Source organism: Doryrhamphus excisus, linkage group LG12 (genome assembly GCF_037039965.1).
Source record: "Doryrhamphus excisus strain RoL-2023G ecotype Guam linkage group LG12, RoL_Dexc_Guam_v1.1, whole genome shotgun sequence".
NCBI lineage: Eukaryota > Metazoa > Chordata > Actinopteri > Syngnathiformes > Syngnathidae > Doryrhamphus > Doryrhamphus excisus.
This window is the reverse complement of record NC_136368.1, coordinates 9918877-9940687: the sequence shown is the minus strand read 5'-3', so window position 1 is coordinate 9940687 and position 21811 is coordinate 9918877. Positions and strand designations below refer to the sequence as shown.

The 21811-nt window shown below is 38.9% G+C and overlaps 1 protein-coding gene across 1 annotated transcript in view; it reads right to left on the bottom strand.

Moving 5' to 3' along the window:
- The window catches only part of col5a2a (collagen, type V, alpha 2a), a 42057-nt gene extending 21219 nt beyond the window's left edge, over window positions 1-20838 (bottom strand). The window contains exon 1 of the mRNA XM_058082645.2: window positions 20602-20838. Within this exon, the coding sequence (XP_057938628.2) occupies window positions 20602-20692 (91 nt within the window). The 5' untranslated portion in view covers window positions 20693-20838. The remainder of the gene's footprint in view (window positions 1-20601) is intronic.
- Between the last annotated feature and the right edge of the window lie 973 nt (window positions 20839-21811).

Below are 21811 nucleotides of genomic sequence, written 5' to 3'. Positions count from 1 at the left end.
CCATTTTCTATAGTAGTTATCCTCATTAGGGTTGCGGGGGATATGCTGGAGCCTATGTACTGTAACACTTACTGCAAAAGTGCAATTTGGTGCATTTAAGTATGCTCCGAAATCAGAGAAAATACATGAACAGTACATTCAAAACATGTGAACGCATCTTCCATTACGTGGTGTTTACAAACAAAACCCCTCATTGCTTATAATAACGAGGTTGAAGTGTGATTCAAATGTATCTGCTAACACTAAAAAAACAGCTTTTAAAAATGTTTTAGCTTGCTACAAATTTTCAGTTCATTTGGAGCTGTTAATTGTATCCTGTCATTCATCTTTCGAATCATAAAATGCAAAAGAAATTGCATATTTCACAAACAAGTGCAAATGATGATTAATCGTGATGAATTAATTTGATCGCTGTGATTAATTTGATCAAATGTTTTAATCATTTGACATCGCTAATGTTAACTCAACAGAGAGTATAACAATATTTAATAATCCTTAAAAAATGTGACAGTGAAAGCACAGCGTTTCCATTTTAAAAAATAAACAGTAAAATAAACTTCTGATATGCATTTTTAAACTCGTAAAGTTTACTGACAATTGTGAGAAGTATTACAACAGATTTCTAAAATATATATGGATTATGTTTTTAATAGTACATGTCCAATAATATCACGCAATATAGGCATAGAAATAGGTGGTCAGGCCTCACAGCTAGGAGACCGAGTTCAATTCTACCCTCGGCCATCTCTGTGTGGAGTTTGCATGTTCTCACCGTGCATGCATGGGTTTTCTCCGGGTACTCCGGTTTCCTCCCACATTCCAAAAACATGCTAGGTTAACTGGCGACTCCAAATTGTCCATAGGTATGAATGTGAGTGTGAATGGTTCTTTGTCTATATGTGCCCTGTGATTGGCTGGCTACCAGTCCAGGGTGTACCCCGCCTCTCGCCTGAAGACAGCTGGGGTTGCTCCAGCACCCCCCGCGTAAGCGGTAGAAAATGAATGAATGAATAAAATATCTGATCAAATATATATATATATATATATATATATATATATATATATATATATATATATATATATATATATATATATATATATATATATATATGTGTGTATATGTGTATATATATACTATATACAGTGAAGAAAATAAGTATTTGAACACCCTGCTATTTTGCTATTTCTCCCACTTAGAAATCATGGAGGGGTCTGAAATTTTCATCGTAGGTGCATGTCCACTGTGAGAGAGATAAACTAAAAAGAAAAATCCAGAAATCACAATGCATGATTTTTTAACAATTTATTTGTGTGATACAGCTGCAAATAAGTATTTGAACACCTGTGTATCATCTAGAATTCTGACCCTGAAAGACCTGTTAGTCTGCCCATTAGAAGTCCACCTGCACTCCATGTATCATCCTGAATCAGATGCACCTGTTTGAGGTCGTTAGCTGCATAAAGACACCTGTCCACCCCATACAATCAGTAAGACTTTAACTTGTAACATGGCGAAGACCAAAGAGCTGTCCAAAGACACCAGAGACAAAATTGTACACCTCCACAAGGCTGGAAAGGGCTACGGAGCAATTACCAAGCAGCTTGGTGAAAAAAGGTCCACTGTTGGAGCTATCATTAGAAAATGGAAGAAGCTAAACATGACGGTCAATCTCAATCGGAGTGGAGCCCCATGCAAGATATCACCTCGTGGGGTCTCAATGATTCTAAGAAAGGTGAGGAATCAGCCCAGAACTACACGACAGGACTTGGTCAATGACCTGAAAAGAGCTGGGACCACCGTTTCCAAGGTTACTGTAGGTAATACACTAAGACGTCATGATGTGAAATCATGCATGGCACGAAAGGTTCCCCTGCTTAAACCAGCACATGTCAAGGCCCGTCTTAAGTTTGCATATGACCATTTGGATGATACAGAGGAGTCATGGGAGAAAGTTTTATGGTCAGATGAGACCAAAATAGAACTTTTTGGTCATAATTCCAATAAGCGTGTTTGGAGGAAGAAGAATGAAGAGTACAATCCGAAGAACACCATCCCTACTGTGAAGCATGGGGGTGGTAGCATCATGCTTTGGGGGTGTTTTTCTGCACATGGGACAGGACGAGTGCACTGCATTAAAGAGAGGATGACTGGGGCCGTGTATTGTGAGATTTTGGGGAACAACCTCCTTCCCTCTGTCAGAGCATTGAAGATGGGTCGTGGCTGGGTCTTCCAACACGACAACGACCCGAAGCACACAGCCAGGAAAACCAAGGAGTGGCTCCGTAAGAAGCATATCAAGGTTCTAGCATGGCCCAGCCAGTCTCCAGACCTGAACCCAATCGAAAATCTTTGGAGGGAGCTCAAACTCCGTGTTTCTCAGCGACAGCCCAGAAACCTGACTGATCTAGAGAAGATCTGTGTGGAGGAGTGGGCCAAGATCCCTCCTGCAGTGTGTGCAAACCTGGTGAAAAACTACAGGAAACGTTTGACCTCTGTAATAGCAAACAAAGGCTACTGTACCAAATATTAACATTCATTTTCTCAGGTGTTCAAATACTTATTAGCAGCTGTATCACACAAATAAATTGTTAAAAAATCATGCATTGTGATTTCTGGATTTTTCTTTTTAGTTTATCTCTCTCACAGTGGACATGCACCTACGATGAAAATTTCAGACCCCTCCATGATTTCTAAGTGGGAGAAATAGCAAAATAGCAGGGTGTTCAAATACTTATTTTCTTCACTGTATATATATATATATATATATAGTTTTTTTTGCCAATATTGATATGGAAACCCAAGTGAGACCTCATTCATCTGAACTTATCAGTTATCACTAAAAGCTGTAAGTTTAAAGGGGGCTGCTCAGGGAAGGAGACAAACAGGCAGAGGGAGAACTAAAGCTCACAGAGGATTTGGAAGAGGAGCTGGCAGCCAATTGGCTGTTGGCTGGCAGAACTGCCATTCTGTTTTGGTAGGTTTCAGTTTGGGATTTTTTTGGCTCCATTTTCTACTGCTTACCCTGTTCAAGGTCGTGGGGATAATAGCTGGAGTCTATTGCAACTGACGTGGGGTGAAAGGCGGAACAGCCAGAAACAGGAATTGTGAGCTGCTTCACTGACACTTTTGATTTCAAGCCTATGACTTCAAACTTGAGACTTGACTTGAACTTGCAGTTCTTTACTTGAGGCTTGACTCAAGACTTGAAATTAAAGACTTCAGACATACAAAACACCCCTTGCTCCCACCTCTGGTATATTGCCTTGTGCAAACAGGGCAACAGGTGGACATTCTTTGCATCGCCTGCTTTCCAGTGGCAGAGCCTTAAAGCCCAAGCCTAAATTGGTGAGTCGTGGGTCTGCCTGGGGAAAACAAGCAGAAAACATCTAATGAATGATGTCTGTGATTGTACCTTGGGCTACTATGTCAAGTTTCGAGTGGCGGCTTAACACTCTGTCAATCCGGCACACAGCTGTGGATATCTGGAGAGGAGTGTGCCATGAAGAGAGAGACAGTGTCATAGGTCTTTGCCTGGGCAAAAATAAAAATGTAATGTCATGTTTATGGGCTACTTTGTCAAGCTTCAAGTGGGGGATTCACATGCAGTTAGTCTGATAGACAGCTGAAGACACCTGCTGAAGAAGAGTGGGCCTTAAAGGGAGATACACCATGTTCTGTTGCGTGTGGGCCACAATGGAGATGCCCAACTTAGTTAGTGCCCTCTCAGCAGCCCTGTTACTGTTGGTCCATTGGTACACTGTTGGTCCACAGTCCATTTAAATAAGTGGTGATGGGTCGAGCAGCCAAACCAGTTGAGCACCACTGTCCAAGATGGGAATGATTGGGTTACATGGTACTCTTGGAGTTAGCTCCTTGTGTTCTTCTTGGTGTCTTTTTCCACTCGCCTTTTCCGTACACCTTTTTTCCTTTTAATCTCTATCATTTGTACCTTTTTTCTTGGACTCTTTTATATTAAGGACTCTTTGTCTCATGTCTTGCCTGACTTGATTCCCAACCTTTATGGCATTGTGACATTCAACTTAATTCCACACTTATTTCCACATTTACTCCGATCATATAAAAACAATACAGCAGAGTTGTCTATACCCGCATAGTTGGACGGGGATTTTTCCTGTTGGGTTTTTAGTGACTCTTAGCTTTCAAGAGCATCTGATATTTTTAATGGAAGGGTAGTGCGGTTTTCACTGGGGTCCTAAAAATCAGACCACAAGCCTTAAGAAAGCTGTTCACATTTTCCCCTTTGGAGCAAATGCACTGAGGTTCCACAATTTTCCACATGCGTATAAAGCAGACTTTAGTAATATTGAAGATGAAAAGCCATCCTACGTCCAATGTGTCAGCTTGATGAGTCTTTTCCACGGGTCAGCTAATCGACAGACATTTTCCTCCCATGGTTTGAAACATGGAGTCTGGAGCATTTCAGCATGACTCAGGTGTCTTGCTACTATTTTGTGCAGTTCACCAGACTACTGCCAGACGATGAAGAGAACAACATCTACAATGCAGTACGTCAAGAAACAGTCTGAGGAAATCCCTTTTGTTATTGCTTTGCCAACTATGATGTACAATGGCTGGCAGATGAAACCTCATTGATTTTTTTGGGCTAATATGTCGACATTCAGAGCTCAATGCGCTTTAGAAGATTCTTTTTGGTCAATTATTGATTCAGTGGATACAAAGAGAAAGTGAATCACTTATTCTCGTTAAGTTAAAAAAGTTAGCATTGTGTAGAGCTGGACTGTAAAAGTAAAATGAAAGCATACATATGGCATCATTTTTCCGCAATCAAGTGTCTGTAATCAGCAGCATGGGATCTGAGGCAGTGAGGCAGTACATACTGGGGTTTCCATTCCACAATTACATTGGAAGTTGGTGTAATTTGAGCCGGAAGTGGGGATGGTTGGCCGTAGCTTAAATCTGTCCATTATTGAAATTGAAATTAAAAATTAAGATTGATTGATGAGAAGCTGTTTTATTATTTATTATTATTCAGCTGTATGTGTACTGTGTATGTGTGTAACTGATCTGTCAGAGTCTTTCTTTTTTAGAATCAACTCTTCGACAAATTTAATTTAAATGTGCCACCACATGTAAATGAAGTGTGGATGCATACAAATGAAAAAAAAGTATTTTTAGGAAATGAGTAGGACAGCACTTATGTCACAGTCTTTCCTGTAGAGTATTTGCTGCAACAATCCAGTATAGTGTATCCATTGGACAGCATCTCCACAAGTGACTGCTTGCCTGCACGCCGTGGAGGTCCCTCCTTCGTGAAAATAATGTGACGTGTCTGCCTGCCACCACAGACGAATCCCCAAATTTTCCACAAGTTTTTGCAAGTCGTCAGCAGACACTTGGAAGTACCACATCTTGGGATCGCCATGTGCACAAACATAATAGAGACATGCTTGCTTGTTGCAGGGGTGGTTGCTGTGTGTGACTGGCCAATCACAAAGCGTGAAGAATGAACAGTGAATTGCCCAATGATTTAAAAAAAAACAAAAAAACTTTATTCCAACAACTTTCACAACTACAGAGGTGTATACAAACGCAATGAGTATTTCCCTTACGGATACGGATAATCCAGCTCAGTCAGCAGACCATACACAAATGCATTTGCGTTATAGGATGCCGTAGTATTGTGTGTACTAAGTATTGCAAGATTTGGTTTTGGGTTTGTGATCCAACATTCAAGATCCAACATTCAACGTACCAAAAAATAAAATACAAGTTTGTTACGTGTAATATTGTGCGATAACCGAGACGGTGTTGCCCCAACCAGGGCCAAATGTTATTGAACTGTACTGTACGGACTGAGCTCGGAACTGAAACCAGTCAAATCCAGTAAATCGGAGAGCTATGAAGCATACAAGCGTACTCAAGAGTCAAATTGTTGAGTCCAATAAGTGTGTACATGTTGGCAGGTCTGCACACTCCCTGCCTCTCACGCCCTTCCTGACTCTCCATTGTCCCACCCCAAGGTTCCAAGGTATTTTTCATAATTTTCATCCAGAAATGTACAGGCAGTAAAAGGTTAACTTCTTTTGCGGTGAGACTAACTTTCCCTAACTGATATGATTAAAAGTGTAAGGCGCACAGCTTGATTCCCAGGCATGATGCAGATGACTTACAGCTGCTGAGGGGTGGCTTCACACCAGCTGCTCCTTCCCTCTCTAAAACCCTAGGTGTCATGGAAACACATAAATCTTTCCTCTCTAAAGGACCTTTACTCCTCGCCAATAAATGGTCCACCGATACAGCGATCCATAAAAGCTTTCATTCCAGACAAGGCTTCTGCCATATTAGCCAAAACCCAGCTTTTGTTTTAAAGACTTTAAAGTGGAAAAACTAAAGATCCTGTCTGTTTAGTGTTCTAATGCATTCAGGCTTTGCTGCATTACTGTATGTTGACAGGGCTTAAACGCTGTCTCGTTTGAACATGTTCTCCTCCTTGGCTTCTCCAAACAAAGCTTGGAGTATTAGGAAGGGAGGAGCTGTGGAGGCTCACTTTGGAAAAGGTGGACTGCTTGCATATTTGAGGATTCTTTGTGGAACATGCAGATGTGTTGGAATTTGGCTAGAAGGATTTTGTGCTGGTTTGCACTAATAAGATGAAAATGTAAATATTAATACAGCATTTTGTTTATGTTCCATTATAGTGCAACCTTGGCTAGCGTCATTTGTCCCTTTCAGAAAACACACTCCAACCAAATCAATTCTCCACATAAAAAAATATAATAGCGTGAATACAATCTGTTAGCACAAAACATGTGTTTATAGTTGCATAATTATAGTTCTCCATGCAGAATACAATTCAAAATGAATTATTTAAGTTACATTAATCTTCATTGAAGACATGATTATTGACAAAAAATGTGACAGCAAGAGCAACATAGACACCACCTTAATGTTTTGCAATGAATTATTTTTGTGTTTCTCACCTCAAGTATTTTGCTTTACTTTTGATTGTGGCTACAAAATAACACCAAATGAAGCTGAAGAAAGTTGCAAGTGCCAGCATTTGATAAATCAGGTGAGAAAACTATTTAATATAATAAATAACTCAGCAATGGCAAAACATGATGGTGGTGGCCGTGTTGATCTCACTGTCACATCATTCCACATCGTCCCTTCAGCCTAGTTCACAAACAGGCATGAAAAAAATGCAAGATGTACAACAAGATGTACGGCCGCAGAGTGTCATGTCAAACAAACGCTGAGAACGCTTTTGTTTTTTCATGCATGGTTCATACAGTGCATTTCTGTATGTATTTCGTTTTGTTGGTGTTAGTTTTAGGCAAAATGTATTTTTTTTTCATAATCGCACTTGTGGACTCCTATGCATGTCGTGCTTCACACATGCACCCAATGTATGTCATTAGTGCGGCCAGAGCACATTCAGCTTTCTCCGATGTGCTCCATGCACGTCGAGAACTAAGTAAAAAACAAAACAAAAAAAACACAGTAATTTGGAGAATGCCAAAACAATCATACGTCCGGTTGTGACCTCGGCTTTAATGTAACTTTGTTAAGCATGTTTGCATTTCAATTACCACCCCTCTCTAGAGAATTCATGTCAGATGCAAATGACATAGAAGTATTCCCAGCCTATTATATTGCACAACAGATGGTGTTCTACAGTTGTTATACATGCGGGTTATACTGCAGAAGACCTGTTGGAACCCGCATGGACCCAAGATTCACCCAGAAAACAGTCAAGTTTGGTGGAGGAAAAATCATGGTTTGGGGATACATCCAGTATGGGGGTGTGCGACAGATCTGCAGAGTGGATGGCAACATCAACAGCCGGAAATTCTCGCTGCCCATTACATTCCAAACCACAAGAAAGGGCAAATTCTGCAGCAGGATGGCGCTCCTTCTCATACTTCAGCCTCCACATCCAAGTTCCTGAAAGCCAAGAAGGTCAAGGTGCTCCAGGATTGGCCAGCCCAGTCGCCAGACATGAACATTATTGAGCATGTCTGGGGTAAGATGAAGGAGGAGGCTTGGAAGATGAAGCCGAAAAATCCTGATGAACTCTGGGTCCTGCAAGACTGCTTTCTTGGCCATTCCAGATGACTTCATCAATAAGTTATTTGAGTCATTGCCAAGACTTATGGATGCAGTCCTCCAAGCTCATGGAAGCCATACACAATATTAATTCTTTTTTCCAAGGTACAATGACTTTATGTTCTGATGTTATTGTAGCATATTTGTGTATTCAAAATTAAGTATATGTATTATTTCTAAATTTTTTTTGTATGCGACAAGACTTTTGTCCAAGCAAAATCTGACCTTTATGTCCTAATTAAATGATAAAACTCAATGAACGGTACAAAACTTTATTTTGATATAAAAAGCATAATCTAGAGGGCTTTGCCTTTCATATAAGTCATTTCTGATTCCAATTGAGCAACTACAAGTCAAGTTATTATTTGTTGTTCCTACAACTTGGATAAGCGACAAGACTTTTGTCAGGGACTGTACAGTAAAGAGTTGATAGAACAAAATAATATAAATCCATTCCAGACCTCCAAAAATAATAACAAACAAGGCATTTTATATCAAATAATTGTACTTTTATACACTGAAAACAATGCAAAAATAACTATAAATGATGAATGGATGGAACTTATTGTTGATCCCACAACATCAAATTATTTCTCACCTTCTTGATTGAATTTCTTTTATTTAGCAGTGATAGTCAATACAAAATGCACAGGCAGTGAATCAGCAACGCATAAACTGCTTTGTTTGGGCACTCGAGTTGACTCTATGTCAGCTTAATTGGAGAGGGTTGAATTGTCTGTAGTTCTAAATGTGAGATTGAATGGTTGCCTGTAAGTATCCATCCTGTGACTGGTGCATCTGATACGAGGCTATTCTACAGTACAAGGGGTATGGTTGGATGGAAGGCTGGATGATTCAGCAGAAAATGGGAATCGCCATTTTCGGACTTTTCAGGGGCTATTTTTTTCCACACTAAACACTTGTGTTTTAAAGAAACCACACTGGCTTTTATTGCTGGTTGTCATTTAAACTTGTCATTTTCATGATCTGCTTTAAAGAAACTTCCAGTTGTCTTTTTGTTGATCATTATGGGAGCTCCCGATCGGACATTTATTTTTTAAAAAAATAGAAATGAATAGAAAAACTGAAAAACATCTCACGCTTGCTCACTCAATCAAACATTCTTGCACATAATAAGTCAAGTCGATTTATTAGTGCGATCGTTTATCCCATGAACTGATGAACAACAGCCAAGGAGCTGGGGATGGGTAGGGCCAGGAGGAAGTGTTGACCATCATTTCAATGATAGTGCCCCACATGTAACTACAGTACTTGTTTGTGGTAGGACATATTTAAAAAATTGCCATCATGCCTTGTCAAATGTAGGTTAAGATATGTTAATCTGTTTAAACAGAACACTGAAATGTTAGCCTTGTGTTATAGGTGACAAATCATGTAGTTATTAGTGGAATATCGAATAACACATTTACATTTACACAATTACATTTTCAGAATACTGCATGCTGAACACTGCTGCGAACCAAAACCCCTGTCCAAAGGTGGGTCTGGGGCCCCTTTTAAGGCACACTGTGCAGGTCATTGTAAACTCTCCATGGTGACACTGCTCTGTAGTTTGTCAAAGTTAATCAACCCCTGGGGCCCCTCCTTCAAAGCATCAACTTGCCTGTTGGCAGACAGTGCCTCTGGCTATACACAAGGTCAGAGCAGATAGCAAGATGGAAGAAAATAAACTTTAAAGACACTGAACACATTTGGTGTTCATCTTGCTGGAAACATCACAAATTGACACCGCTTATGGTAATTGTATTAAATGTTTCTAGACACTTGGCAATTGAGTAGCCTAATATGAACAAAACGTTTTACGGATTATTTCTTATAGTTCCAACACCGCACATAGATTTCACTGATTTCACACTGTCCACAACAGCAACACAAACCTTCCTCATTACAGGGCAACATTCACAATGAACGGAATTCTTAACATCGTCATTACATCATACGCAAGGTCATTTTTTAACACATTTCTTTAGCATGTTTACAGGGGACCTATTATGCTCCTTTTCGACCCTTTGTATTGAGTTTTGCACTCCTATAGAGCAGCTACACACAATAACCCTCACAGAAATCTTTCTAGATCTTCCAGAATCTGCACCTATTCCAGCTATATTTCCTTGGATTTCAAAAACGTTTTTTTTTAAATTATTCCACCCATGACTTGCCTCTGGGCACTCCCACTCTGCTCTAAATGAAAAAACCCAATTAAATAGAAATACAAGTTGGTCTACCAACTAAAATATTCATAGCAACCATAGGGAAGAAAACAACAATAATGTTGCCAACACATCTGTTTGCTGTCGCATTTATTGTGCTGGCACCTTCTGTTGTCTTTGCATTGCTGGTTTGATGATGTGCAGCCATAAACACAGGCATGTAAACACCAAACGCTTAGCAATAGAAACACAAGTTTAACACACAAGACCGCTACAAAAAATTGACTGACAAAAATTAATTTGCATGACAGGTTGAGTTAAATGTTTAATTGTACAGCTAATCAAACACCAATGACAGGACAGGTTTAGTCATTATTGTTTTTCATCTGGAGGAGTCATTTTATGAGGTGCCCTGTACTCATAGTGAGGATCCTCCATCCCCCAAAGCAGGGATGTTTATTGCGTGCACATTTTGTCTGACCTCTGTGCTGCTCTTGTTTAAGGCAACCCCGTCCTTGCTCAAACCAACTGGATGCCAGAGGCAGTTTTTAAATTCCTCATGTTGTCCTTTTTCTCATATCTCTGTAAAACTTTCCAACATAACTCCCATTTTCCTTATCACTACTAAAATATACTCTTTCCCTCTGGACTTCCTCCTGATACCGTGCTCATTTTTACTCATCTTTTTTCATTCTTTTTTATTTTCCCAAGTGTGGATTTCATTGTTCATTGCTGTTTCTGTCTCCATTTTGTTATTCTTATACCTTGGCTGCTGGCATAGAGAGCTTATATACACTGCGTCATATATACATCCACTCTGGCAAGGAATGTTATCCACAAGCGTCTACAATTTTAAACTTGCAAATGCATAATAATCACAAGTCACCTCATTTATTTCTCTTTTAAAGAAAACAAAACTGCCTGGTATATTAAACAATGAGTTAAAACAAGATAATCTACTTTGGTAAAACCGATCATCACCAAGAACATGATGTGAGTGCAGATGTTACTTTAGTAGATGCATCAAATTAAAGTTATTGTAAATTACATAAACCTTTCCATTGTGTGCAGTCATTGTACAATATTCATGAAATGGATTTTTGAATAGATTGAATAGATTTTTAAAACATCCAAAATAAAGGCTTGGTAAAAACAATAAAATAACATTCAAAAATATATATATATTTTTTTACCCCAAAACATGGTGATTAACAAACGCAAACTGGATTCATCCTACACTGCATAGATGTGAAACTTTTTAACGTATTTTTTTACTAAATCGGGACTCATGGGTACTTGTCTCTTTTAATTAATTCACACTGCTACTGGCGGTTGATGAAAGCTGGGATTTCACAGACTCTCAAGTGCTCTACAAAAACTTGAGTTTAGTTGACTCACAAGTGGTCAATGGAGACAAAAGTTTCACTAACTCATGGATGCTTGATGAAGACTCTCGGGTGTTTGACAAAGAGTCGACTTCTACTCATTTAATATCATTTTCATCTCATTTCAAAGGTTTCATTGATGCATGACACTCAACAAAGACTACCATTTCACCCACTTAAGTTTCACTGACTCAATGGCACTCGTCGAAGACTTGAGTTTGACTGAGTCACAGGCACGCGATAAAGATTCCAGAAGAAATAATTAGCACAGATTTGAGGTTATTGGAATTTTTCTTGAAAGCAGCAGTCTAAAACCTGCTAAACTAATATATTTGGGTATTACATGCTTATGCTTTAGATACGGTCTATAAGATTATCAGTATTGGTAGGGGCTGATTCAAAGTCAAGGATTTGGTGGCCTGTAATCCTTATTAGTTGGAATTACTAGTGGTTAGATAAGCGGAGTCAAAAAAGGGGGTTGGCCCTCTCTTGACATCAGTCAAGTCAAAGCGCCAAGGGATCACACAATTGATCACTTTCTCTTCAACACTAAACAGATGCCTTGATGTAAAGTGTGACTTCTTGAATGTTGCTGATAACTGCAAGCTTGCACAAGCAGACATAACCAGGTTGTACATGTCTATATGCAAAATAACAACCACCAACAATGACTGCCATGACAGAAAAGTAGCTACATAGCAAAAATAACAAAAATAGTGATGTTTGTTAACACCACCTGACCCAATCATTAACTTGTGAACTGTCTGTACATTCATAAGGCATACATACACAATAATAAAGATGTGAGATCATATCTGTCTCTTTGAACATTTAATCACAAATGACAACCCAGAGCCACAACATGTGTTACCAAAGGAAATTCCACTTTAAGTGAACTTCCTGTGCTGGATTTAAGTCAAACTATCAGGATGGAGAGAGGTCAAAGAATGGAATTACACTGGCGGATTTGCTGTTGAGGGAGAGCGATGAACAGAATGTTTCCTGCAATTTGGACCCTATATCCAAACAAAAGTTCTATTGTTTTCCGGCCATTGTTTTTTAACAGCTCTTCATTGTCAACTCAGTAAGCAATCAAAGTTCTTCTCAACTATTTAGCTTGTTAGCTTCCCAGTCACTGGACGTCACACTACACACAGCACATAAAGATTTTGTTATGCTCCAGAGTTGACACTGATGTAACACAATTTGTATAAGCATATTTAAGAGTATCAAAATTATGTTGGCGGGCAAGTAATAATGTGCCACAGCGCTGCAGCGAAATGTGTGTGCAGTGTTAGAACTGAGCACTGCTGCTGCCGTGTTAAGGTCCAGTGCCAATATGTTATCGAGTTTCATGACAATGACTTGTCCACTGTGGTCCCGGTTCTATTTTAGATCATTAACAAACTTCTCTAATGTTTTTTATTTTCCTAAAAATTTTTTTATATTCTGATCATGTAAGAAAGGGGTAAATGTACAAAATGAGGGAATCAAATCATTATTTGTTCTAGTATGTACTGTAGATATTTCAGAATAATTCTTGTACGGTGGAAAGCAGAAACTGTATGTCTATCTTTCTTAGACTTTGTGCCAATGATCTTGCAAAGAAGTCAGCTTGAATAGAAACAGGGGAAACCTTGTTCTCAAAGATGCCTGAATTACTTTTACATGTGTTTACCTGACGTAGCGAACAGCTGTAATAGTAATATTACAGCATACAATAGGAAAGGAAACACACAACTGTAATTCTACCTATATGGTGAAGTAATATGAAACACCAGGGGCAGTGATGCCCAACTTTTTTTTAATCCACGGACCAGTTTGTGTTCTAACGTATCTCCGTATCTCTGACAGGCTTTGAAGAAACTTTGTTTTAGCACACATAACTAACTAACTGAAACATAAACGTGCAAAACATACCGGTACCACGTGCAGCCTGCATTAGTGCACTAATAACTGCACATGTCAAGGAATTTGTCATTTGTGTCCCACCAGAAATGCTAACAAAGCATCCTGAGGCCTTTTTGAAAAGCCCAAAACTCATCATTATAGGAGCCTAAACACATCGGCCACATTGCTAACCTGAGTCGCCACCAACAGCCGAGCCGCTCGACTTGGTCACCCTCTGCAGTTGTTACACACACAATTTTACTACAACGTAGAATTTAGGTTGGACCACAACCTACAATTATGGGCTGGAGTCACCATTTTGTGGCATAAAGCAAAGTGAGCCTGACAGTTTAGCGACCGACAGTGAATATTATCACACTTATAACAAGTACCTTCTGTCTTTAAAAGTTATATCTTATAATTAGGGACAATGCATATAATGCCATACAGAACAAAGCGTTGTAAAGTGTGATCATGACATGAATTTGTAAATTTTCTTCACCAAAACAATTATAGGAAGTAAACAGCTGTTAAATCACTTAGCTGGATCATGACCCATTGTTGTGTGTCACAGAGGGTTTCCTTCGGTGAGACATTATCTCATGACATAGGAAGGTTAAAACAATTAGAGAAGCCTTTTAAAGTCAGCAGAGGAAAGAGAGAACATGTGTAGAATTACCAAAAAAAAATACAGCCGACCTATGGAGGATAACTCCACAGGGTCCTGGAACAAGCTGTAGGGATAGTGCCATATTTTTTGGAAACATTTTGAAAAAATCATCACCAATAATAAACTAAATTAACAATGTGGCACAAACATTCGTATGACAACAAAGCAATCAGTGGAATTATGAACAAGGCTCACTCAGCTCACCGCGTCACAAAATAACATGTTCTCCGACTAAGACTGATACTCTTAATAAATTCAGAGATGAAAATCCAATGATAAAAGGCACACAACTATACAAATTTGAAAACTGGACATTTCAATGTGGCACAAACATCCGCATGACAACAAAGCGATCATTGAAATTATGAACGAGCCTCACTCAGCACGTCACGCATGAACGCAGCATGACCAAAACATATTTGATTAGTAGTATTAAAGGAAGACACCTCACATGATAAGTGTTTCATTGTAAATTGCAAAGTGACTTACTTAATGATGTGAACCAAGATAACATTTTTATGCCATTATTGGTCCTTAATAACTAATTATTTTGTTTGGCCTCAATAGGCTGGTTGATATTTATTCATTTTAATTATAAATACTGTAATGCCTTTGATTTCACAGCTTCACTCTAACGCAGTATACAGCCTATTATTAGTCCAAAATATACACATTAAAATGAGCATTTTTAAGCACAAAAATGACTAAATGACCTAAAATACAAATCAAATAAATATCAGGTGTTCAGAAGACACATTCAAAGAAGTAGTGCAGATATGTAGTGTTCCACAATGGCCACTAGGTGTCAGTAATGTTACTGATGTCACTGTGATGTTCAAGCATCAAACTTGATTATTGGAACAACTGGCTTCTATTGCAGGTTTGAATTATCTCATAATAGACAGAAAAGGCTGTACGGTGGATTCCAACCTTGGCCATCTCTGTGTGGAGTTTGCATGTTCTCCCCGCGCATGTGTGGCTTTTCTCCGGGTACTCCGGTTTCCTCCCACTTTCCAAAAACATGCTAGGTTAATTGGCCACTCCAAATTGTCCATCAGTATGAATGTGAGTGTGAATGGTTGTTTGTCCATGTGATTGGCTGGCGACGAGCGCAGGGTGTACCAGCCTCTCGCCCCGAAGACAGCTGGGATAGGCTCCAGCACGCCTGCGACCCTCGTGAGGATAAGTGGTAGAAAATGAATGAATGAACAGTAAACACAATAATCCCGACCAAGATCAAATTCAACCCGTCACTTACTATCTGTCCTTGTCCTTACTATCTGTCTTATTTATGTCTTATTTTCTGTTATTATGTCTCCTATTTTGGGACTGTAGTGATGTTATTTCACATCTAAAAGCCTCTAATAATGTTTAAAACCACACTTAGAAGGTTGTAAACATGCGATTTTGTCCAGGTACTCCAGCTTCCTCCCCCAATCCCCAAAACGTATGGCGTTAATGTAATTTACACGTTAAATGGAGACTCTAAAATTGCTCATAGTTGTGAATATGAGTGTGAATGCTTGTCAACATGTGCTCTGTGATTCCCTGGTGATCAGTACATGGTGTAACCCTAATGGAAATGAAGTCATCTTTCTGTTCAATCAAAGTTTGTTAAATATCTATGAACTTTATGTGCATAAAAGTACAAGTAAAACATCCTGCAAGTTAACTTAAGTTGTTAGCTTCCATCGGCCATTTTAGGTTGTCTTCTTTCACATATGTGCACAGCAAAGGGGCCTCGCGTGTAATATTTTCCAAATAGGGCGAATGTGACTATTTCAACATCTGGAAGCCATCCCTTTCCCACCCAAGTCTCCGTTTGCTGACTGCAATAATTTCATTTATAAGAGGTTCCCATGAAGCTGTAATCCTAATCGTTAAAGGCGTATGAATTGTTGTTTTGCTATACCACGCAATAAACAATAAACAAAAATGGGACTAAACCAAAAGTACAATATGGTGCGGAAGAAAAGAAGCGTGTAATAAATTCGGAGCTTAAAAAAATGCAGCATATGGTTCTAATCTAAGCCGTCTGTGGACCTGCTTAAATTCTCATGTTTGGACGTAGCTGCTTTGGTGAAAAACAGCCCATTCGTTACAATGTTAGTGATGTGGCAAAACCAAATGGAAACAATGTGGAAGTGCAAATGACCTCATGTCAATTTTAGTGATTTGGATTCACAGATATGATCTTTTTTTCCTTGGAGATGATTTTCTGTGATGGTTTTCACAAAGTAGGCGATGATGGAGTCAGCCACCAGTTTTACACGACAGTGTTGGGAGCGCTTTGATGTGAAGCCGTAAGTGGCATCTTTGAAGATAGTTTACAGCCTTGTCACCGTCTGAGAGGACTTATTTTCAAGCACAAATAGAGGCCATGGGTATGTTATCTACTGTTTTCTTTCTTTTATGAAGACCATATACCCACAACCTACATCAAATATAAGTTTTAGCAGTTTTCATATGGAAGTTGATAAAGGTTCTTTGTACTTTAAACCAGATAATCTATGTAGCAGCACTATTTCCTACTGTGAGCGTATAAGCCTTTTTCATGATCCTACGTCGCCCAAAAATGGTCACGTGCAAGCAAGCAAACTGTCCACACATGTGCAAGCATATGACTTTCATCTAGTGCTATGGGACCGTGCTGAGAAAAATCTTTAGCATTCCCAGAAAACGTGGTTTGATTTTTCAAAGCAACACACTCACATTCCACCAGGTTCCTCACAAATCTTTCCAGTCAACCCGTTGCCCTTCAACACATTATTTTTTGCTGACTATTCAAAATCAAACATTAAATGGCTTTGACAGAATGTGTCATCTTGCAACTATGTCGTCTCGTCAGCATACAACCACACCACTTTTCCATCTTAACTTGCCCAGAGCCGCCTCTCCCTATTCTGCAGAACACGCACAGTGTTCTGGGGCCCCATTGGAGCGCCCCAATGTGAGCAGCGAGTTAGCCACAGTGATGAAGCAGAATTGGCAAAATTCAACTACTTCTCTGTGAGTCCCTTGTGGTGTAATGGTACAGCTGCTGCTTTTAAGGCAGAGGGCACCATGTCAATCCCATCCTAGTACATTTTTTTTCCCTGAATGTACTACTGAAGTGGAGCAGGGGTGTCCAACGAGAACCACATACTGAAAAATGAAAGGATGGAATATTTGATGTTTTGCAAAGCACAAAGTTCATTTTTTTGTATGTGTTTCACTTATATATTTTTTTAAATTTCCATACTATCCCATTAGATAGAAGATAATTTCATCTCCAAAAGGGGGGGGGGGGGGGGCAGCTGCAAAATAAGTTTGGGAACCACTGCATTAGAACATGGGTGGGCAAACTGTGGCCCACGGGCCAAATCAGTCCTGCCAAGCATTATAATCCGGCCCACTGGGCATTTCAAATTATCTTTTTAAACCTTTATAATGGAAACTGTAGCTGGCAATATGACTTGCAGTGCTAATGTGGCATGCTTGAGTTGCCAAAATAGTCAGATGCAATTTGTAACTTGTAGACAAAAGCAATCCAAACACAATACATCAATACACGACACACAATGTAGCCTACCTACTGTGGGCATACAAATATCTATGGACAGTATCACCTATATAGTCCCGCTTTTTCTCAACATGTTCTCCCAACATTTTGCTGTGTTCGTCTCATTTTTGTATGATGCAGAATATGTTGATTAGGTCATCAGACAAGTAAACAAAGGTGAGTCAACATAGTCTTGATATCCCATCTTTTGTTGTTCATAGTTCACATTAGACTACCCAGCATGTCTTGCAGGAATTTGGAAATTACAGTTTTAAGTTACCTGTTATGTTTAGTACATTAGTTGTTGATTTATCTGATGCTGTTTTTGTTTTGTTGCACCGTGAGAAAGAATGTCATTCTCCTTGAATGCCACCTATGTATAGAAGGCCCCTCCGACAAATTTTTACAAGTTTGCTCACCCTTGCACTAGAAAGACATTACTTTTCTTCATAATATAAAGGAGTGAAATCTCTTAAAACTTTTTTGTTTACATTTTGACTTTTTTCCTGAACTATTTCAACTCTCTTCCTATATATTTTCTTCTCGTAATTAGGATTTCATGTCCTTAATATTTTTGTTTTAGTCTCAAAACATTATAACTTCCTCTGCAGCTTTGTTTGTTAACTTTGTTAATATTAGAACTTAAAATAATAACGTATTTCTGTAATATTTTAATGTTATGCTACAAATTATGTAGTACTTCACATCAATAGTAACTATCGGCAATGTAATGTTATTTTGTCTTTATAATATTACAAAGTTTCTCTTATGAAAATAAAACTTTTTGCTTTATTTTTGCAAATTATATTTCATTTTAAATTTTATATAATATATTTAATTATATAATATTCATTCATTCATTTTCTACCGCTTTTTCCTCACGAGGGGTGCTGGAGCCTATCCCAGCTGTCTTCGGGCGAGAGGCGGGGTACACCCTGGACTGGTCGCCAGCCAATCACAGGGCACATATAGACAAACAACCATTCACACTCACATTCATACCTATGGACAATTTGGAGTCGCCAATTAACCTAGCATGTTTTTGGAATGTGGGAGGAAACCGGAGTACCCGGAGAAAACCCACACATGCACGGGGAGAACATGCAAACTCCACACAGAGATGGCTGAGGGTGGGAATTGAACCCTGGTCTCCTAGCTGTGAGGTCTGCGCGCTAACCACTAGACCGCCGTGCCGCCTTTTTATATAATATATTTATATATTTATTTTATATAATATTTTATTATAAATTTTTCATTTTTGCTTTTTTCAAGTTATTTTTTCTAATAGTAATTTAAATAGTAATGTTAGAATGTGCTGTGAGTCACACTTTGGACACACCTTGTTTAGTACTAGGTTTTCCAGTGCTTTTACTCTTCTCATTGTATTGGCGGTGTTTCCATCCAAAACTAACTGCTCACAGTGTTGAACAGTCTGAACAGTGAATCGTCTCAACCCAGAAGTGAACCATATTTTCCTATAGTCACACAAAAAAGACATGAGCGAGATTTCCACAGTTTCAAACAAGCAATCAACTCAGCCACAACTGTTCCATGGAAACATGCTTGCAAGGTCATTTGAACAAGTAGAGACGGAGACAGTTGTACTACAAGACTAGAAGAGTAAAGCAACAGCAGCCTTTGTAATGTGTCTTAATGTAAACCAAAAACAAACATTACTTCCAGACACACACACACACACACACACAAGTATATATATTATTATTATTAAAAAATTATAATAATAAAATGGAAATCAATGAATTAGTTAAAAGTAATAGCAATTCATTACAAAATAAAAAAAAACATTTTTAAATTAAAAATGTAAAAAAGATAAATTAATTAAATAATAATAATTACATGTGAATTTAAAAATACTTAAATCCACATATTAACTGACTGAATCTGTTATTTAAAACTAAAATAGTTGAAGACTTGTCAATTCACATTTTAATAAGTGTCAGTGTTGCTTGCACGTCTTTAGTCTGCCTAGCAGAAGTCCATCAAATGAACTTTCTGTGCTCCAAGAAGCCACTGACATCATCTTTGAAAGACAGAAAAAAAACACCCAGTATGTGACGTCAAAAGAAGAATTTTCTTACTGAAAAAAATGGTGGAAGTGCAGGTCAACTTGAACAAGAACACTCAGGTGTCCCAGTTCCTCTGGTTGCCAGCTGAAGACATCAACAGCCCCAAAGTCCTCCCGCCTTCCCCAAACTCCAACAGCTTCTCCCCTCCTCACGTTCCTTCACATCTGCCCTGAATTAACATAGCTATGTTCCCTCTCAGACGTGTGAGCCTTCACAATGAAATGATTTTTGCAGACATACAATGTAGTGCAATGGCATCATGAGGTGGGCGTTTGGAAGGTGAGGAAGGGGACCTGGTTGTGGTAAGACATAATGAAGGTCCCAGTGATGCAAGTTGTGACGGAGTCCACCATAAAGATACCCGCTTCCCTTTGCACTTTTTCAGTGCCTGAGGGTGACATCACTGGCAATAAGTGACAGATGTCCACAACTTTCTCCATATTGCACACAAATCTGCTTTAGAGACTTCACCTTTAAATAGACATACTACATTTCCATAAATCTTCCATAAACAAAATTTATCTTTAACTGTTAGCGGCATCAAATATTTTTGCAAAACTCAAGCAACACATGTAACGCATGTAAGCTCACACACCCCAGCTTATCTCAAGCATCTCTTGTAGCGGACTAAACTACAGTGAAATGTCTTTTTTCAATGAAAACAAGCAAATGTTCATTCAGTTCAGAAGAGCAACCAAACAGCTTTCATCACACAGCATCAGAAGTTAAAATAAACAGCAAGGGGGGGCGGGTGGGATTACTTACCATCAGTCCCATCTTGGCATGTAACAATCAAAACCTGAGCAATGGAGACCACCAAAAATAGAAAAGTCCTTAAATGCACAAAGTCCATCATGTCTATAAGAAAGACATGAGACTCCAAAAGGGGAAAAGGGATAAAAGAAGAGGAAAAGATCAGGTTATCTCTGCATGTACACCAAAGAGCCTCTCCTTGTAAGCAGCAAGCAGACCCAGCCCAGACTGCTTGAGTGTTTTTTTGTGTAGTTACAGCTTTAAATGAGAAGAATGCTGGCGAGCCAAAATTTCCTCCCCCTTTTGTCAGCCCTCTCCCATCCTCTCACAGGCTTTTGTGTTGGCGAGAGAACTACACCCATGTTCACGACTTTTCAAAGTTTCCAATTATTCTTCTTAGTTATTAGGATAAACCACTTGTGTGCAAAAAGTGTGAAATTAATTCAGTCTTAAAGATGCATCTGATAAGAAACAAGTAGTTTTGTCTGCTTGGAAGTGTTACTTAATTTGGAGTCTTGACAGACATGGTTGCTATACAAGATCATAAAAGAGGTTTTATTGCAGGCTTTGGGGTGCCAAACAAGTATCCCCTTTCTCATTGGTCTGTAATAAATCAAAGAGTGGCCCGACATCGTATTGAATTGAAGTCAAGTCTGTGACAAACAAAACTGTCAATAAAATTGTAGTCCTGAAAGTCACAGGTTGTCTGTGAAAGGTAAACTACCAACTGACAATGTGTGATAGTCACTGTGGGTGGTCATCATTGTAGGTGGTCAAAATGATAAGAAATCCAGGGTGTAAATTTAGAGGGAAGTGCAAGTCATTACCTCTTGAGTGGGGAGCATTGAAGACATGGAATTTGTTTACAGGATGAGACTCCAAACGCTGGTGAAATGATAAACTGACACAGTCTGAGAGGCTATAGATTAGTGATTCTCAACCACCACCTCTTAATGACAAGAGGCGACCCAAATTGTTCAAGTTTGTCAAGTTTCTATTAGCTTTTCAATTAGCTTCCATTAGGTACCGGAAAGTTACTCAGCATGCCTTACAAGTTGTTGGCATGTTGGTATAGTTTTGCATGTATGTTAGTGTATTATATTGATACCTGCACATAGTCCATGTGGTGCAATTGCATTGTGCGTTCTATTTGTGTTGACTTAATGGATTCTTGTTTGTTCATCCGTACTGTAAAGTGATATAAGATTTGTGATAACCACTC